Below are 17,625 nucleotides of genomic sequence, written 5' to 3' on the forward strand. Positions count from 1 at the left end.
GATGTCGCTGATTTCTCCAAGGCTTTTTATGAGGAGCTTCTGCTAACACTCACAAACATCTCCTAAAAGAGTAGGGACTGTAATAACATCTGCTTATCCTGAGCTCCCTTACCTGCTCAGTTTCCAGCCAGATCAAAACACTCAAGAAGAGTAGGATGGAACTTTACTCTGGTGTCCAGGACATCACTTCTTTTTTTTTTTTTTTTTTTAATAGTTTTTATTTACCAGATATTTGCATGGGTAATTTTACAACATTGACAATTGCCAAACCTTTTGTTCCAATCTCTCCCCTCCCTCCCCCTACCAGATGGAAGGTCGACCAATACATGTTAAATATGTTAGAGTATAAATTAAATACCATATATGTATACATGACCAAACAGTTATTTTGCTGTACAAAAAGAATCGGACCTTGAAATAGTGTACAATTAGCCTGTGAAGGAAATCCAAAATGCAGGCGGACAAAATTAGAGCGATTGGAAATTCTATGTAGTGGTTCATAATCATCTCCCAGAGTTCTTTCGCTGGGTGTAGCTGGTTCAGTTCATTACTGCTCTATTGGAACTGATTTGGTTCATCTCATTGCTGGAGAGTGCCACGCAGGACATCACTTCTGAAGCCCCAGTGGATCTTGAGGAGAAATGATTCACAACTGTGAACCCATAGTTACAACCCAGTCACAAAGAGAAGTTAGAAGCAGCTGGGAAGCAGATAGAAGAATAGAGGTAATATCTATAGAAATAAGTGTTCTCCTATGTCCAAAGGGCAAAAATGCCTGTAGCAGTGCTTTTTGTGATGGCAAGGAATTGGAAATTGAAAAGATGCTAATCAATTGGTGAATGGCAGAATAAGTTATGATATATGAATGCAATGGAATATAATTGTTCTATAAGAAATTATGAGGCTAATTCCTGGAAAGACTTACATGAGCTGATACTGAGTGAAGTAATCAGAACCAAGAGAACATATGGTTATACACAAATTATATGATGATCAACTATATAGACTCAGCAATACATTGATCCAAGATAATTCTAAAAAACGAGGGATGGAAAATTCCATCTGCATCCAGAGAGAACTGTGGACACTGAATATGGATCGAAGCATACTTAGTTTCACCTTTTTTTTTTTTTATTAGTTTGCTTTTTCTTTTTTATGGTTTTGTTCTTTTGTTCTGATTTTTCTTTTACAACATAATATAAAAATATGTTTTAAATGATTGCACATGTATAATTTATATTAAATTGCTTGCTGTCTTGGGGAAAGGGGAGGAGGGAAAAAAGAAAATTTGAAACTCAAAATCTTACAAAAATGAATGTTGAAAGCTATCTTTACATATAAAAGGGAAATAAAAAGCATGTTTTTTCTTAAAAAGTGAGTGTTCTCATAAGGACAGAGAAAGCATAGAGTCTCTGCTGGGAACCCATAGGTAGGAGGTCACCCCAATGGGAATTTAAGAGTATAGAAACCACCTCTGGGATGAAGAACTGTTCTGTTTCTCTCACTGTCCTTCATTTTCCTCCATTCCTGTCAAAATTCTTCTCTTATTGAAATTAATATCAGTTCCATTGCATATGCCTGGTTTTCCTGATTTTCCCTTCTGATTCTTCTGCTAATTGGGTTGCTAATGTCAACTAATAAAGGAGCTCTCTGGCCAATGGTGATATTGTTTGACAAAGCACTTGAAGGTCTTTGTCACGAACCATTTTTATCATTATATACAGGGTTTGATTTATAATGCAATGACACAGTAGCATGGTGTCATAAAGGAGACAGCTAGGTTTTGAGTCTAAAAACCTGGCTTTGAAATTGGGTTTTGTCTGGGTAAATGGGCCACAAAGGCAAAAAGTGTGTTGGAAGCGTCAAAAATCAGAGCACATGAGTTATCTCAAGGCTTCAGTTTCTTATCTGAAAAACAAAGGGTCAAAGTATTTGGGTTCAAAGGCTCTCCCTTCTCCCCCTCCACTTAAACTCCACTTCTGTGATGTTAAGTAAATTACCATCTTTGAGCCACTGTTTCCCCATCTGATAGGCACCCACTTCTACAATTCTCTGCTATTACAAAATGTGCTCTTATAAATATTTTTTATGTATATGGGGACTTTCTTTTTATCCTTGAGGTATAATTCCAGTAATAGAATCTGTCAAAGTATATAAACAGTTTAGTTATTTTATTTACATATTCCAAGTTTTTTTTTTCTTTTCTCCAGAATGATTGCACTGATTCACAGGTCCATTAACAATGTACCAGTTTGCCTATCTTCCCACAGTTCTATCAACTTTAATTATTTCTATCTTTTGTTATATCTTTGTCAATCTGTAGAATGTGAGGTGAAATTGATGAGGGTTGGGGTCCCTTTAAGATTCCTTTCTAATTGCCCAACCCATGACTGACCTTGATTCACAAATCCTTTGAATATCTGGGCCCAGCCCCCACCATCATCAGCTCAGCTTCCCCAGCCCTCACCTGATCTGAGCTAACTGAAAAGCCCATGGAAAACTTAGGGGTACCGCCCTTCATCTTTTGGGCATAAAAGAGGTGAGCTGGAACGCCCTCATTGCAGGAGCCTTCCCAGCCAACACATGGTATCCTTCCGGTCATGTAAGGGTCCCTGCCCGCCCAGAGTCTTTCTAACTTCGGCCCTGGAGTCTTTCTAACTGAGCTTTACTTCCAAATTCCTACAATAAACCTTTTTTTTATCAATCTAGGTTTTCGGGCCTGTAAATTCATTTTACAGGGGACACTGCGCCTCATAGGATTATCTATGTGCTGAGAAATGGGGTTCCCCCTTTCCTTTCCCTCATTAAAATCATTGGGTTGTTTTGATTTGTATTTCTCTTATTGTTTGTGATTTATAATACTCTTTCATATATTTATTAATGGTTTGCAACTTTTCAATTAAGAATTTTTTTCATAAGACATCTTAAATTTTCTTCTAATTTTTCAATATTTTTTACTTTGTCTTAATGTTTCTTATTCTTATAATTAATTTGGTTCATTTTCAAGGAATCTTTTTGTACTCCATGCCAGTCAATCAGTAAGCAGTTATTAAAAGCCTACTGTGTCAGTCACTGTGCTAAGTGCTGGGTATATAAAGAGAAGCAAAAACAGACTTGACTTCAAGAAGCTCACAAACTAAAGGCAGAAGACAACCCATAAAAAGGAAGCCAAAAAGCAGGGAAAGATAGAATAGCCTAGAGCAGGTGCCATTATGAAATCCAAAGGAGTGCAAACTGGTGGGAAGTAATAACATGGTTGCCTTGGGCACCTGTCTTCAATGAAGAATTTGGGAGAAGATTTCTGCTCTCCACCCTCCATTCTCTCCAATTAGAGGGAAATAGGGACTCCAAGGGAAAAAAGAATAGGGATGAAGTATGATCATTGATGTGATTCTGAACCATAATAAAGATGATGAAGTCCAGAGAAATGGAGTTGGATGGGAAAGAAAGTGCTAAATTGTTTATTCTCTTTCCAATTTCTCCATGGTTCTCATTTATTTTCTAATTGTTTCCTCTAGCACTTTTAATTTCTATGTGTTTCCTCTAGTACTCTCATTTTGAAATAATTACTTAATCCATGCTTCATTTTGATGGGGGAAAACCTGAAACTGTCCTGACTTTGGGGTAAATGCTTGAGAAACTCTTTGAAGAGGAGAATATTTCCTTGAACTCTCAGAGAAGCTCTTTCCCCTGAGAAAAACCCAGGGAATCAAGATAAGTAGTTTCATTCTGTTACACCCTCCACCCTTTATTGAATTGAAAATTAGTCCAGGGACTCTCATTCAATGGGATATCTTCTATTCAATTGGAAGATTTTGTTATGATTTCAACTCAAATTGCTCCCAAGCCAAGATAAAATTCGCGCTCCCTCAATTCTTAGCAGGGGCTCAAAGCAGGAACATACCAGGCCAAGGGACCTCTCCTTGGCATAGCTGCCTACCTTTTTTTTTTTTTTTTTTTTATCAGCGTTAACCCTTCTTTATCTCTCTGATAGAACTCCTCTGTTAGACCTTTACTTCTCTGTCTGGACCTTGCCACTGAGGAAGTTAGCCTCCTAGAAAAAGCTGACTTCTCAGTGCCAATAAACTTCTTTTTGCCAGCCTAACTTTTCAGGTCCCTAAATTCTTTTACGAAGAACCTGTGCCGACCAGAAGGGGTTCCCATAACTCTTTGCCCTGAGCCAAACCTCATCAATTTACTATAAAAATTCTAGTTTAAATTGTGCCCAAGCTGCATTTTTTCTTTGAGATTTTGCTTGCAGAGATTTGGAATCGTTCTCTTCTAGTTTTGTGTCTTAAGTCCCTATTCTCCATTGTAGTTCTTAAAAGTGAATTCTTTATTGTTTGCTTATTTCTCCAGACCTACTTCCTGACTTTAGAATTTTAAGACTAGGCTTTGTGCATTTCTAGAGAGAAATAATCCCATTTTTTTTTCCCCTTTTGTCATGCTGCTGCTCTTGAATACTATGTTATTAAAGGGTCTCAGAGGTAGCTCAGACTGATGACCTGAAAGCTTTCAATGTTCTCAGAACAGAATCTCCTAATTCTGATTAGAGATCAAATTAAGTTTTGACCTCTTACTCCAAGATGTATAAATTCCTGATCTGGCTTCAGATCAGAGTAAGACAACTAAGAGCTGCTGTTCCACTGCTACTGGACTTAGCCACTGTCAACCAAATGGAAAGTTCTGCAGACTCAGTGACTAGATTGAAGACTGCTTTTTGATCTGTGCTATCTACCCTGGTTATTCTACTGCAGTTTTTAGACTGAGCTAGAAATTGGATTTAAGATCTCACTCAGTACCCAGGGACAGATCCACAAAGTTACTGCTTTCTTCTGTACTTGTTTCTTACTCAATACATAGGTGAGGGCTCATAATAGTTTCTTATCTGGTTCTCTACCTCTAATAAAATCCTTCCTCAATCTACACTGTATCTGACCCAGCTCTAGGATATAAATCACAGACTTATCTGTTGGCATCTGTTTCTTTAATCTGTTATTTTTGTCTTAAATTTTCTAATCAAGACTCAATTTATTACAGTTTTTAAATATTTGTAGATGGATTGAGGCAGGGCTATTGGTTATTGGCTGTTCTTCTTCTTAATCTGCCATCTTGTCTGATCAACCAGTTGATCCATTCTATGAATTCTCCAGAGCGTCTCCTAGGCTCTCCAGGCCCCTTTATTTTAAATAAATCTTGTTATGAGAAGCAGTATGGTACAGTAGATAGAAAGCCAGTATTTGATTTACAGATGTACAGACAAATAATTTAGAAAGACTTTGGAACTCTGATCAATGCAATGATCAACTATAATTCCAGAGGATTGTTGTAGCGTGTCATTCTCCTCCTGGAAGAAAGTGGTGGACTCTGTAATGTTCTTCTTCTCTAAATTGTAATCGTTCTCTTGGAGCAGATTTCTTGGAGAGCTTCTGGAGGCAGCCTTCCTTTCAGTTCAGTTCAATAATCCCAAAATGCAGCCAGGAGTTAAAGTTCAGCTCCTTTATTGTCTCTTCCAAAATCTTATCTCCTTCACTTGGGGCTCAGCTAGTTTTCTGGAGACCTTTCTCTCTCCTTGGTTCCCGGGAGCTCTTGTCCAAATGTTTCCAACCATCACAAAGGTGGACGTGGGAATGAATCTTCACTCTGAATCTCCTGGAACTTCTCTGTGGCCTTCTCCCGAAGTTCTCCCAAAAGTCCCTGAAGTTCTCCCTCGAAGTTCTGAGAGCTTCTCGCTTATATGTCCTACACTGAGTATGCACCAATCATTATATCATGAGGAGACCATTATTTGTTGTAGGATTAAATCAATGCTAAGTTAGATTTAACCATTGTCTCCTCAATTCCACTCAGTATCTTGTTTCAAGTTCTGGCCCATAGCATCTCCTTGCAGGGACAGATCAATCATACTGAACCATGCTAAATTAGATAATTATTGCCTCTATTCATTCCAGTGACTTAGCACCTTGTAAGAATCCTAACATGACTCAATATGAAAAATGAGATATACATTTTTGGACGTGAATTTGTTTTGACTATGAATATTTGTTACAAAGATTTGTTTTGAGGGCAACTAAATGATGCAGTTTTAGAGTGTAGGCTTCTGAGTTTAGAGAACCTGAGGTCAAATCTGGCTTCAGACACTTAATACTTCTAACTGTATGACTTTGGGCAAGCTACTTAATCTCAATTGTCACTCAAAAAAAAAGACAATGGTTTGCTTTTCTTTACCATAAATTAAGATAGAAAAAAGTGAGAGAAAAAATAAATAAAAGTTACATTTAAAAAAAAAAAGGAAGCAACCCCATAGGGTCAAAGAACACCCCACATTCCAAGAAGTCTATGAATACTTACTGTGAGAGAGTCAAAGATGGGCTAAAAATGAACCATGACTTAATCTATAAAGCAATTTAAATTTGACAGGTAGCTTTGATCTAATAGAAAGGATATTTAATTTGGAATTAGAGAGCTAAGTTTAAATCCATACTCTATTACTTAATTACCCTTGTACCCTTGCCCTTGGGCAAAACCATCTCCTTCTTGTGGGCTTATTTTCCTCATTTATAAAATGAGTTGTACTAAAAGGATGCTAACATCTCTTCCAGTTTTAATTACTCTACTTCTATAAAAAAGGTCTTGTCTTAGGTTATTTATCAGCAAAGGAAAGACAGTAATTTAAGAAAAGAAACATCTACTTGGATTTGGTTGAGTTTTATTTATTCAACGGGAACTTCCTAGAACTGCCCTATTTTTCTGGGCCTCAGGCCTGGCAGGAGCTAGATTGGACCTCAGATCCAGTAGCACCACCACCACGAAGCATGCCTAATGTTCACTAGATCTCTCAGATGAGACTGAATGTTTCTTGACTGGTTTGTCTTCTATCATCTGGTTCAAAACATTCACCATTTCATAATAAAGTTCTTGGAGCCTGCAATGAGAAGGATGTGGTGAGGACTGGTCATCGAACCTACAAGAAAAGTCCTCTGAGTTTCCCAGGCTCGATTAGAAATTTTCTATGTCAAGAAGTTTGATTTCTAGAAACTCTTCTTTCTCTTGACCTTCACAAACTTAATCCTCACTCATGAGACACTCACTATTCACTGCCTGGAATTATTTTTGTTGACTGCTATGATGTCAGGTTAGTATCTGGTTCTCCTGGTTAAATTGAGCTTTCTCTGAGATTAGAGGTAATGTCTGTTTTTCCATAGTGTAGATAAGTAGAGAACTAGGCATACATAGTAGGTGTTCATAGGTAGATAGCACAGTGAATAGAGAACTGAACTTGAAGTCAATATGCCAGTTTCTTCAACATAAAATGAGGATAATAATAGCACCTGCTTCCCAGGGTTATTGTGAGATCAAATGAAATAATATTTGTAAAACTTTAGCACAGTGCCTGGCACACGGTAGGTGCTTAATAACTGCCTGTTTCCTTCCTTCATATTTGCTGGTATAGTTAGTAACTATGAAAATATGAAACCTGAAAGAAATGTTCTTTCTCTAAGCCTTTGGCCCTGTCAGAACTGCATGGGAGATAAGAATTCTTTGAATAGTATTCTAGAGGGCGATTGCTTCATGATTTCTGATCAGACTGTTTATACCTCAAGTTCTGTCTATACCACATTGCCAGGAGCCCTCATTCAAAACTCTGCCCTCCCATCCCTGACAAGTTTGGAGTTCTTTAAGAATAGAAATCGCTCCCAAAGAGGATTCTTCATCCTCTCACCATAATCTACTCTCACATGCCTGCCTTTACAATAAAGTGGGCTCTAGCTTCAATAAAACCACAATCCCTCTTGCCGCAAATGCTTATATTGTGTCTTTGGTATAGCATGGTATGTTAGAAATAGAACGTAAATTATTTTCTAAAGTTCTTCCTCCATCTGGAGAATGTTCCACAGGCATCTTGATCTCAATAGAACCAAAGCAGCCTTATCTTACTCTTGTCCCATTCTCTCCAACAAAAAGAAAAAAAAAATTGGCTCTCTTCCAAACTTTTCTATCTTTATTGTATCACCATCTTTCCATTTAGTGAGGTACACAATCTTAGAGACATTTTTTACTCTTTTCCTCTCCTTTATTCTACTTCATCAATTCAATCACCATAAGATTTCTCATCTATACAGGTGCAATAGCTTGACTGGCAAACTTGATTCTATTCTCTTCCCCTTCTAATGCATTTTCCACATACTTGCCAAAATCACCTTCTTAAGGTTTAGGTTAACTATATTTACTCCTCTACTCAAAACTCTTCCATGGCTCTCCATGACTATAGTAAAAATACAAGTTCCTCAAATTTGGCATTTAAAGCCCTTCACAATTTGTCCCTAACCTACATAGTTTTTTCCATAGTACTTCCCTGTGTAAGTTCTACATCTGAGTCAAAATGTTCCCCAAACCCAATATTCCATATTCTTTGTGCCTTCCCACTGCCAATCCTCCATTCCTTGAATGCACTCCCTTTCTGCCTCTATATCTTAGGCTCCTTACCTTCTTCCAAGATTCAATTCAGATGCCACCTTCTCCTAGAAGCACATCCCAATCATCTCTTCAACCTCAAGTTGAAGGAACTCTTGTTCCTTCTCATATAATCTGAATATATGTCATATCCCCCCAAGAAAATATAAGTTGGGGCAGTTTTATTTTTATTTTTGTATATCTAATATCTAGAAGTGCCTAGAACATAGATGCTTAATTGGTATGATTTTTTTTTGGTCATTTATTTAAGTTGAAAAGAGGCTCTTAATTCTGAGCTCCAGAATAAAAATCCCAGGCTGAGTTCCCAAGTCTTGTAAAAATGACAGATTGGCTGTTGGTCAAGATCCATAAAAGCCTTCCTCAGTGGAGAAGACAACCCTGTCCACAAACTCATTTCAATATAAATATATAGGAATGCTGATAAAGTTAAAAGGTCCTGAAGTACTGACTACAATCCTGATTTTCACCAACCTATCATAGAGACAGAAATTTCTACCATTAGAATTACTAATTAATAACAAGAAGGACAGAGTTATCAACAGAAGATCTTGGTTGTGTGTGCATATATTACTGGAGTAAAATCCTCTTCGACTTGTACACTCATTGATTTACTTATATGGAGACTAAACATGGGCAACTTAAGATTTAGGGACAAGAATGACAAGTCCTGGATGATAGTGGAAGTCTGAAAGGTTATACCAGATTATCTTTAAGGGCTTTTACAACTTTAGAATTCTAAGATTCTGTGGTTATAGTTGTCTTCCTTGTTATAACATATGCTTCATGAGGGGGGAAGTCTGCTTTGTTTTTGTTGTTATATCCCTAGTACCTGGCTTAAAAAAAGAATTTTTTATTGGAACAACCTTCTTTATGCAGAAGCTGCTAGGAAGAACCTAGCAAAGTATATGATTTAAACATATCATTTATAAATGAGTAGATTGAATTTGATGATTCCCTAAAGTCATTTACAACTCTAAATCCAATGATCTCCTACTGCCTAGCTTCTTCCTCAATGTCCCCCATTAATTCTCATCATTGAAGAATATAGGCAGGATAAGTGGGCAGAAAAGAACAGAAATGCTTATCACAATGGAGTCCTGCTACCCAGAAACACTGGTGCCCTTGGAATAGATGGTGAAAATTTCTTCACAGGCTCAGTCTGACTAATTCCACATAGTTATTTCCATTCTTCACACACACATACCCTAAGTGATGGCAGATAGCTGTCAGAACTCTAGACTGTCACATACATTGACAATCAAAATCAGTTAAGTCTGTTTTTTAAAAATTGTTTATAAGAATAGCTTTTTATTTTTCAAAATACATGCAAAGATAATTTTCAACATTCATCCTTGCAAAAACCCTGCGTTCCAAATCTTTCTCCCTCTCCTAGACAGCAAAATATAGGTTAACATGTACAGTTCATCTATACGTATTTTCCCATTTATTATTCTGCCCAAGAAAAATCAGATTAAAAGGGGAAAAATGAGAAAGAAAAAACCAAGCAAGCAAACAATAACAAAGGTGAAAATAATATAATATGATCCACATTCAGTGCTCATAATCCTCTCTCTGGTGGAAGATGGCTCTCTCAATCACAGTCTATTGGAATCCCTAAATCACATCATTGTTGAAAAAAGTCAAAACCATCATGGTTGATCATTATATAATCTTCTTGTTGCTATATACAATGTTCTCTTGGTTAAATTTTCTACTCACTTCACTTAGCATCAGTTCATCTAAGTCTCTCCAAAGGCCTTTCTGAAATCATTCTGCTGATTATTTCTTGTAGAACAATAATATTCCATTATATTCATATGCCAACTCCTTTTCCAGTTCCTTATCATTACAAAAAAGGCTGCTACAAACGTTTTTGCACATGTGGGTCCTTTTCCCTTTTTAGGATCTCTTTGGGATACAACGCCAGTAGAGACAGTGCTAGATCAAAAGGTATGCATAGTTTGATAGCCCTTTAGCCAATAGTTCCAAATTGCTCTCCAGAATGGTTGGATCAATTCAAAACTCCATCAACAATGTATTAATGTGGGGGCAGCCAGGTGGCGCAACGGATAGAGCACCAGCCTTGAATTCTGGAGGACCTAAGTTCAAATCTGGTCTCAGACACTTAACACTTCCTAGCTGTGTGACCCTGGGTAAGCCATTTAACCCCAGTCTCAGAAAAAAAAAATGTATTAATGTTTCAATTTTCCCACATATCCTCTGTCATTTATCATTATCTTTTCCTGTAGTCTGAGCCAATCTGAAAGGTATGAAGTGGTACCTCAGCATTGTTTTAATTTGCATTTCTCTAATCAATAGTGATTTTTAGAACATTTTTTTCATATCACTAGAAATGGTTTTAATTTCTATATCTGAAAATTGTCTGTTCATATTCTCTGAGTTAGGTCTATTTTTAATGATTTCCCTCTACTGCAAAGAAGACATTATTGGTAGAGTAGGGGAACACTGAATGAAAACTGCCTTGCAATGGAAGAAAAGGGGACTTAGAAGCAGAATTTAAGTGGCTGGACTACATTCCCAAAATGAGTTAGTGACATATTTGTTTATTACCAGTCTAATCTTTTCCCTTAATACTGAAAGACAGATAAGGGAAAAGTAGGGAGCTGGGGCAAATTATGGTCTAGAAATGCCCAGTCAGTCATACTGAGGTAGAAGTAGAGAGAAAAAAAAAAAAAAAAAAAAAAAAACATTATTGCCTCCAGGATCAAATTTAAAATTTGTCATTTAAAGCTCTCCATAACTTGATTCCTTCCTACCTTGAAAGTCTGTGTCCCAGCTACAATGACGTAGTTGTTTTTTCCATCCCCTTTCTCCAATGCTTTTCCATGCTTTCCTTCTACCTCTTCACCTCCACCTCTTAGTTTCTCTGACTTATTTCACGTCTCAGCTTAAATTCCACCATCTACAAGAAACCTGAAATCATCTTCTATCTGTATATATCTTCTCTGAACCCAATTATTTACATTCTGTCTCCCCATTAGAATGTGAGTTCTTTGTGGGCAGGAACTGTTAGTTTTTTCTCTCTATTACTTACACTTAAATGCTTTTTACCAACAGGAACCCTCACCCCCCAAAAGAAGCTCTCTTAAAAATGAAAGAGTTTCTAGGTCATTTGTGAGTTTGGGCTAAAAGAAATAAGTTTGGATCTAATGACCCAAGTGGTCAAGAATGGACTTACTTAACAATAGTATTATCTTGGTTGTCCAGTGTTGACAGGTAAATATCAATGAAGGGAAGAGTGGTACAGAAATCTTCCAAGACCATAGGGTCTGTATGTCTTAGAGTCTTCTTAAAACCTTCCACCAACTCACTGAAAGTTTGAAATTCACTTTTTCTCTAGAGAGAAAAAGAAAACAGTGAAGTTAATAATGAAATCTATAGGTTTTATGCTATGTATGGACCCCTATGGCACAATTAATAAATGAATATGTGAACAATTCTATTTTGATCTGACTTTATGTGAAATTGCAATTGGAGTTCATATATTCCTAGGTTTATCTTGACAGGTAGACTCCCAAGTGTTTTATATGGTCTGCAATTATTCTCTTTGTTGTTGGGTTTTATTGATGAGTTTATTTTATATGCTGCAACCTTTCTAAAATTGGTCATTATTTCAATGAATTTTTAGTTGATTCTTTAGGATTCTCCAAGTATGACATTTGAAAAGAGTAATAGTTTTGTTTCTTCATTGTCTATTCTAGTTCCTCCAATTTCTTTTATTTCCAAATTAATTATGTGGTTAGACAGACCAAAAAAAAAAAAAAACTGAAGAAAAATAAAGTTTAAAAAGTATGCTTCAATCTGTATTCAGATACCATCAGTTCTTTGTCTGGGAATGGATGGACCTTTTCTTCTTAAGTCTTTCAGAGTTGTCTTGGATTATAGTATTGCTGAAAATAGCTAAGTCATTCACAGTTAAACATCTTACAAGATGGTTGTTACTTTGTACACAGTACATTTTACTTTGTATCAGTCCAGTCTTTCCAGGTTTTTCTGAGCATTCTGATCATCATTTCTTATAATAGTATTCGATTACAATCACATAACACAGTCTGTGCAACCATTCCTCGATAAATGGGCATCCTCCTAATTTCTAACTCCCTGACACCAGAAAACAGCTGCTACAAATATTTCTATACATATAGGTCCTTGTCATTTGAGTTCTTTTCTCTCTTTTGGGATACAGACCTAGTCATGGTATTGTTAGGTCAATAAGAATACATTATTTTATATCCCTTTGGATTTAGTTCCAAATTGCTTTACAGAATGGTTGAACCAATTTACAACTCCATCACCAATGCATTAATATCTTATTTTAAAATGTCCGCATTAGCTCTCTGGAGGATCTCTGGACAAATCTTGTTCTTAGGTGGAGGAGTGATGAAGGCAGGAGAGCCATCAGGAGGATCTCTGTTTCTATCTCTGTCTTGTGTCTGAGTCTGAGTCTGGGTCTGAGAAGCTCCAGTCTCCAGTCCTCCCAGCCATTAAATACCTCAGTCTGATTACATTACATCACACTAAGTATATGTGAACTAGAGAACCATTATCTCATCATACTAAGTAAGTATCCTTGCTTCAAATATATCTTTCCCAGAATTCCCCCACTATCTGTAGCCCTCTACATTATTTTCCTCCACATTTCTTTCCAACATTTGTCCTTCCTATCCTATCATATTAGCCAATTTAGTAGGTACTAGGTAGTGCCTAGAATTGTTCCAATTTGCATTGCTCTAATCCAAAGTGGTTTAGAGCATTTTTTTCATCTAGCTTTAATTACTTCATCTAAAAATCATTCATATTTTTGTCTTTAATCAACTGAGAAATGACTCCTATTTTTATAAATTTGACTCAGTTCTCTATATATTTGAGAAATCAATATATATATCAAAATATATATCAAAGAAAATTGATTCAAAACTTTTTTCAGTTATGATTGCTAACTGTATTTCTTTCCATCCTATTTCCCCCTTCCTATTTATTATGTTCTCTATCCCCTTTCACTATTTCCCTCTTCTAAAGTGTTTTGCTTCTGACTACCACCTCCCCCAATCTGCAGTTCCTTCTATTATATACCTTCTTGTCTAATCCCTTTCCTCTTCTCCTTTCCTGTAGCATAAGATAAATTTCTATATCCAATTGAGTATTTCCTTCTTTGAGCCAATTCCAATGAGAGTTCGGTTCACTCACTCCCCACTTCCATTCATCTTTCCCTCCACTTTGAAAGCTTTTTCTTGTCTCTTTTATGTGAAATAGCTTACCAATTTTACCTTTCTCTTTTTCTTTCTCCTAGTATATTCCTTTTCCTCATCCCTTAATTTTATTTTTTTTAATTTTTTATTCCTTCATATTCAACTCACACTTGTGATCTTTCTCTCTCTCTCTCTGTCTGTCTGTCTCTCTCTCTGTCTCTGTCTCTCTGTCTCTCTCTCTCTCTCTCTCTCTCTCTCTGTCTCTCTGTCTCTCTGTCTCTCTCTCTCTCTCTCTGTATATATAGATATATGTATGTATAGGAATATATATATGTACTAATGAGAAAGTTTTTATCATTATCACTTTTCTTTTTAAACTTTTAAATATTATTTTATTTTTTCAAATACATGCAAAGATAGTTTTCAACATTCACCTTTACAAAAACTTTTTGTTACAAATTTTTCTCCCTCTCTCCTTCTCCCCCTCCCCAAGACAAAAAGAAATCTGATATAGGTTAAATATGTGCAGCTCTTCTAAACATATTTCCATATTTGTAAGTTCTCTCTCTGGGTGCAGATGGCACTTTCCATCACAAGTCTATTGGAAATGCCTTGAATCATCTCATTGTTAAAAAGAGCCAAAGTCCATTACATTTGATCATCACATTAATCTTGTTATTGTGTATAATGTTCTCTTAGTTCTACTCACTTTAATTGGCATTTGTTCATGTAGGTCTTTCCAGGCTTTTCTGAAATCAGCCTGCTTAATGAGAAAGATTTTAGGAATCACAAGTATCATCTTCCTATATAGGAATCTGATCTGTTTTACCTTATTAAATCACTTAAGATTTCTGTTTCCTATTTATCCATTTGTAATTCTCTTGAATCTTATATACCAAATATACTAAAATAAATTCTGATGGAGAAATACAGAAAAAGTCACAGTGAATCATTTGTCCAGTTAAGCTCATCACTGGGAGACAAACAGGAAGAATTGTCAGCCCTTGGAAAGAAGCTGCACATCAGAAAAAGGATACAACTACTTCCCAGTAGTGGGACACAGAATCAGAGAGGATTGAGAAGAGGACCTGAGTATAAAAAAAACATTCCTATGTAAATTGGCCCTTTATAGTTTCCTGAGAAAGAAGGATGTTCAGACACAAATAGCAGCAGTGTGGCTTAGACCCTAGGCAACAGAATAGTATCTCACATGACTCAGCAGCCACCATGATAAGGAAGCATAGAACATAAAATACAAAATTCCAAAAGGTAAGAGATATGGGCCTATCACCTATAACTTACTAAATAAAATTGAATATAATGCTATGGGAAAGGGAGATAGGGAATAAATATTTAAGAGTAAGGGAAAGTAAGGTTAGGCAAAATTATCTCATATAATCAAGAGTGTATATGTGTGTAGACATTTATACAAACAACGAACAAAGAGGAGTAGCTGACACTTGTACCTCATTCTCATCTGAACTGGTCAAAAGAAGGATACACACATATACACACACTCATTGGGCATACAAAAAAGTTATATTCAACAGGGAAATAGGAGGGAGAAGAGCAAAAAAAGAAAGGGGAATCAGAAGAAAGGTAAATTAAGGGAGGGATTAGTCCTAACTAAAGCAACCTCTAAAGATATTTAAAAAAAAAAAAAGAAAAAAGAAAAAGATAGGTCTTTTTAAGACGTCAAAAAAAAAATAGGAATCTGAGGGAACACCTATAAATTGAAGAATCAATGAACAAGTTACAGCAAATAAATGTGATAGAATGCTATTGGGCTAAACACAATGTAATGATCAATTACAATTCTAGAGGACTGATAGAACATATTACACACCTCCTGACAGAGATAAAAAGGCTCAGAATATAAATTTTGAGGGGGCATGATCAATATGGAAAGTAGTTTAGATTAATTATACATGCTTGTAATGGGTTTTGTTTTCCTGTGATAACAACTGGGGGACAAGAAAGGTTAGGTGGAAGATGGTGAATTTGGACTGATTAAAATAAAATATTTTTTAAAGAATCTATAACACTTTTTTAAAAAGAACATCAGAATCATAGATTGAGAGCTGGAAAGGATTTTAAAGATTATTAAGTCTGATCCCCACATTTTATAAATGAGAAAATTGAGGCATAGAGAAGTTAAGTGAATTGCCCAGCTAATAGACATCTAAGAAGAGATTTGAATCCCAGATCTTCCTAATTCTAAATTCAGTACACTACACTATTATACTGCCTTTTCAAGAAGGCAAAATCCCAAAATAAGCTGAAGATTGAGAGAAAAATTCTAAAAAAAATAATAATAATAAATTGCTTTTAAAGACATGTTGTTTTCTTTGGTGTTGATTGACATCAGCCTTAAGGGGATGAATAGTGATATACTGCACTTTTCCATTCTTGGCCCCTTTCTATCCAACATTTCTGTCATTTACCTAGATGAAAGAATGAGTGCTTGAAATTTTCATAGATGACAAAGTTAGGAAGAATCACTAATATTATTTTTTGTGAAGTAGCAATATTATAAGATGATCAGCTTTGAATGACTTTGCTATTCTCAGCAATACAATGATCCAAGATTATACTGAAGGATTTAAGATAAAAAATGCTATGCATTCCCAGAGAAAGAACTGATTCTCAGTAGAATCAGAATAGAATTCTGAATAGAACAGAAAGAACAGGTGTCTGAATACAGAATAAAGCCTACTTTTTAAACTTTATTTTTCTTGTGATTTTTGGGGGGAGGAAGGAGAGTTAGGTTTTCTTTCACAACAAGACTTTTGTGGAAATGTTTTGCATAATTTCACATTGCCTTCTCAATGGGGGGAGTGGCAAAGGAAGAAGGAGGAGAATCTGGAACTCAAAGTTTTACAAACATGTTAAAATTATTTTACATGTATTAGTGAAATATAAAACATTTAATAAAGAATTGAAAAGGAATAATATCCTTTTGCATGACAGAATGAAGAGTGAAGATGACTTTGGCAGGCTCAGATTATATATGGAAAGGAACATCTGTTTATTATAATACAATTTATACACAGTCTATGAAATCAACTGTACAAGTACAAGAGATCTGGTTTAACAAGAGTTCATGTTAAAAAAACTTAAAATATTTTCATGAATATGAATAAATTGTAAAATGTATTTAATCAAAAAGTTAATGCAATATCAGGTTGAATTAATAGAAGGTATTGTGCCTAGTATGAGTAAGGTGAGTGTCCTACTGAACTTTGCCTTGGTCAGACCATATCTGAAGTATAGAGTTGAATTCTGCATCCCATTTTAAAACAGGAAGTGTCTCTAAAATAAAAGAGAATATAAGATTAATATAGCATGTGAGCAATCACTTTCTTTAAATATTTAAAAGGTCCTATGATGGAAGACTAATTAGATTTACTGTTTTGCTCTTGTTCAGTCGTTTTTCATTAGTGTCTGACTGTAAGCCCATTTGGGGTTTGTTTGTTTTTTGGTCATTCTGCTTAATGTACTTTTTCTAAATAGCTTTTTATTTTTTAAATACATACAAAATTCAACACTCACCCTCGCAAAACCTTATGTTCCAAATTTTTCTCCCTCCCTCTTCTCATCTCCTCCCTTAGACAGCAAATAATCCAATATATATTAAACATGTACAGTTCTTCTATATGTATTTCCACATTTATCATGCTGCACAAGAAAAATCAGATCAAAAAGGGAAAAAATGAGAAAAAACAAAAAGCAGACAAACAACAACAAAAAAGTGAAAAACTATGTTGTGATCCATGTTTAGTCTCAATAGTCTGCTTTCTGGATGCAGATTGTTCTCTCCATCACAAGTCTATTAGAATTGACTTGAATCACCTTATTTTTGAAAAGAGCCACATCCATCAGAATTGAGCGTCACATAATGATATAGTTCTTGCTGTGTAGAATGTTCTCTTGGTTATAC

General features: G+C 35.7%; 1 protein-coding gene across 1 annotated transcript in view; it reads right to left on the bottom strand.

Annotated features, from left to right (window-relative positions):
* Positions 1-6,697: 6,697 nt before the first annotated feature.
* Positions 6,698-17,625, bottom strand: part of CATSPER3 (cation channel sperm associated 3) — a 60,115-nt gene continuing 49,187 nt past the window's right edge. Inside the window, exons 7-8 of the mRNA XM_074285131.1 lie at positions 11,675-11,832; positions 6,698-6,925 (exon numbers count right to left, since the gene is read on the bottom strand). Coding sequence (XP_074141232.1) covers positions 6,820-6,925; positions 11,675-11,832 — 264 coding nt within the window. The 3' untranslated portion in view covers positions 6,698-6,819. The remainder of the gene's footprint in view (positions 6,926-11,674; positions 11,833-17,625) is intronic.

This window comes from Sminthopsis crassicaudata, chromosome 2 (assembly GCF_048593235.1).
Source record: "Sminthopsis crassicaudata isolate SCR6 chromosome 2, ASM4859323v1, whole genome shotgun sequence".
Classification (NCBI taxonomy): domain Eukaryota; kingdom Metazoa; phylum Chordata; class Mammalia; order Dasyuromorphia; family Dasyuridae; genus Sminthopsis; species Sminthopsis crassicaudata.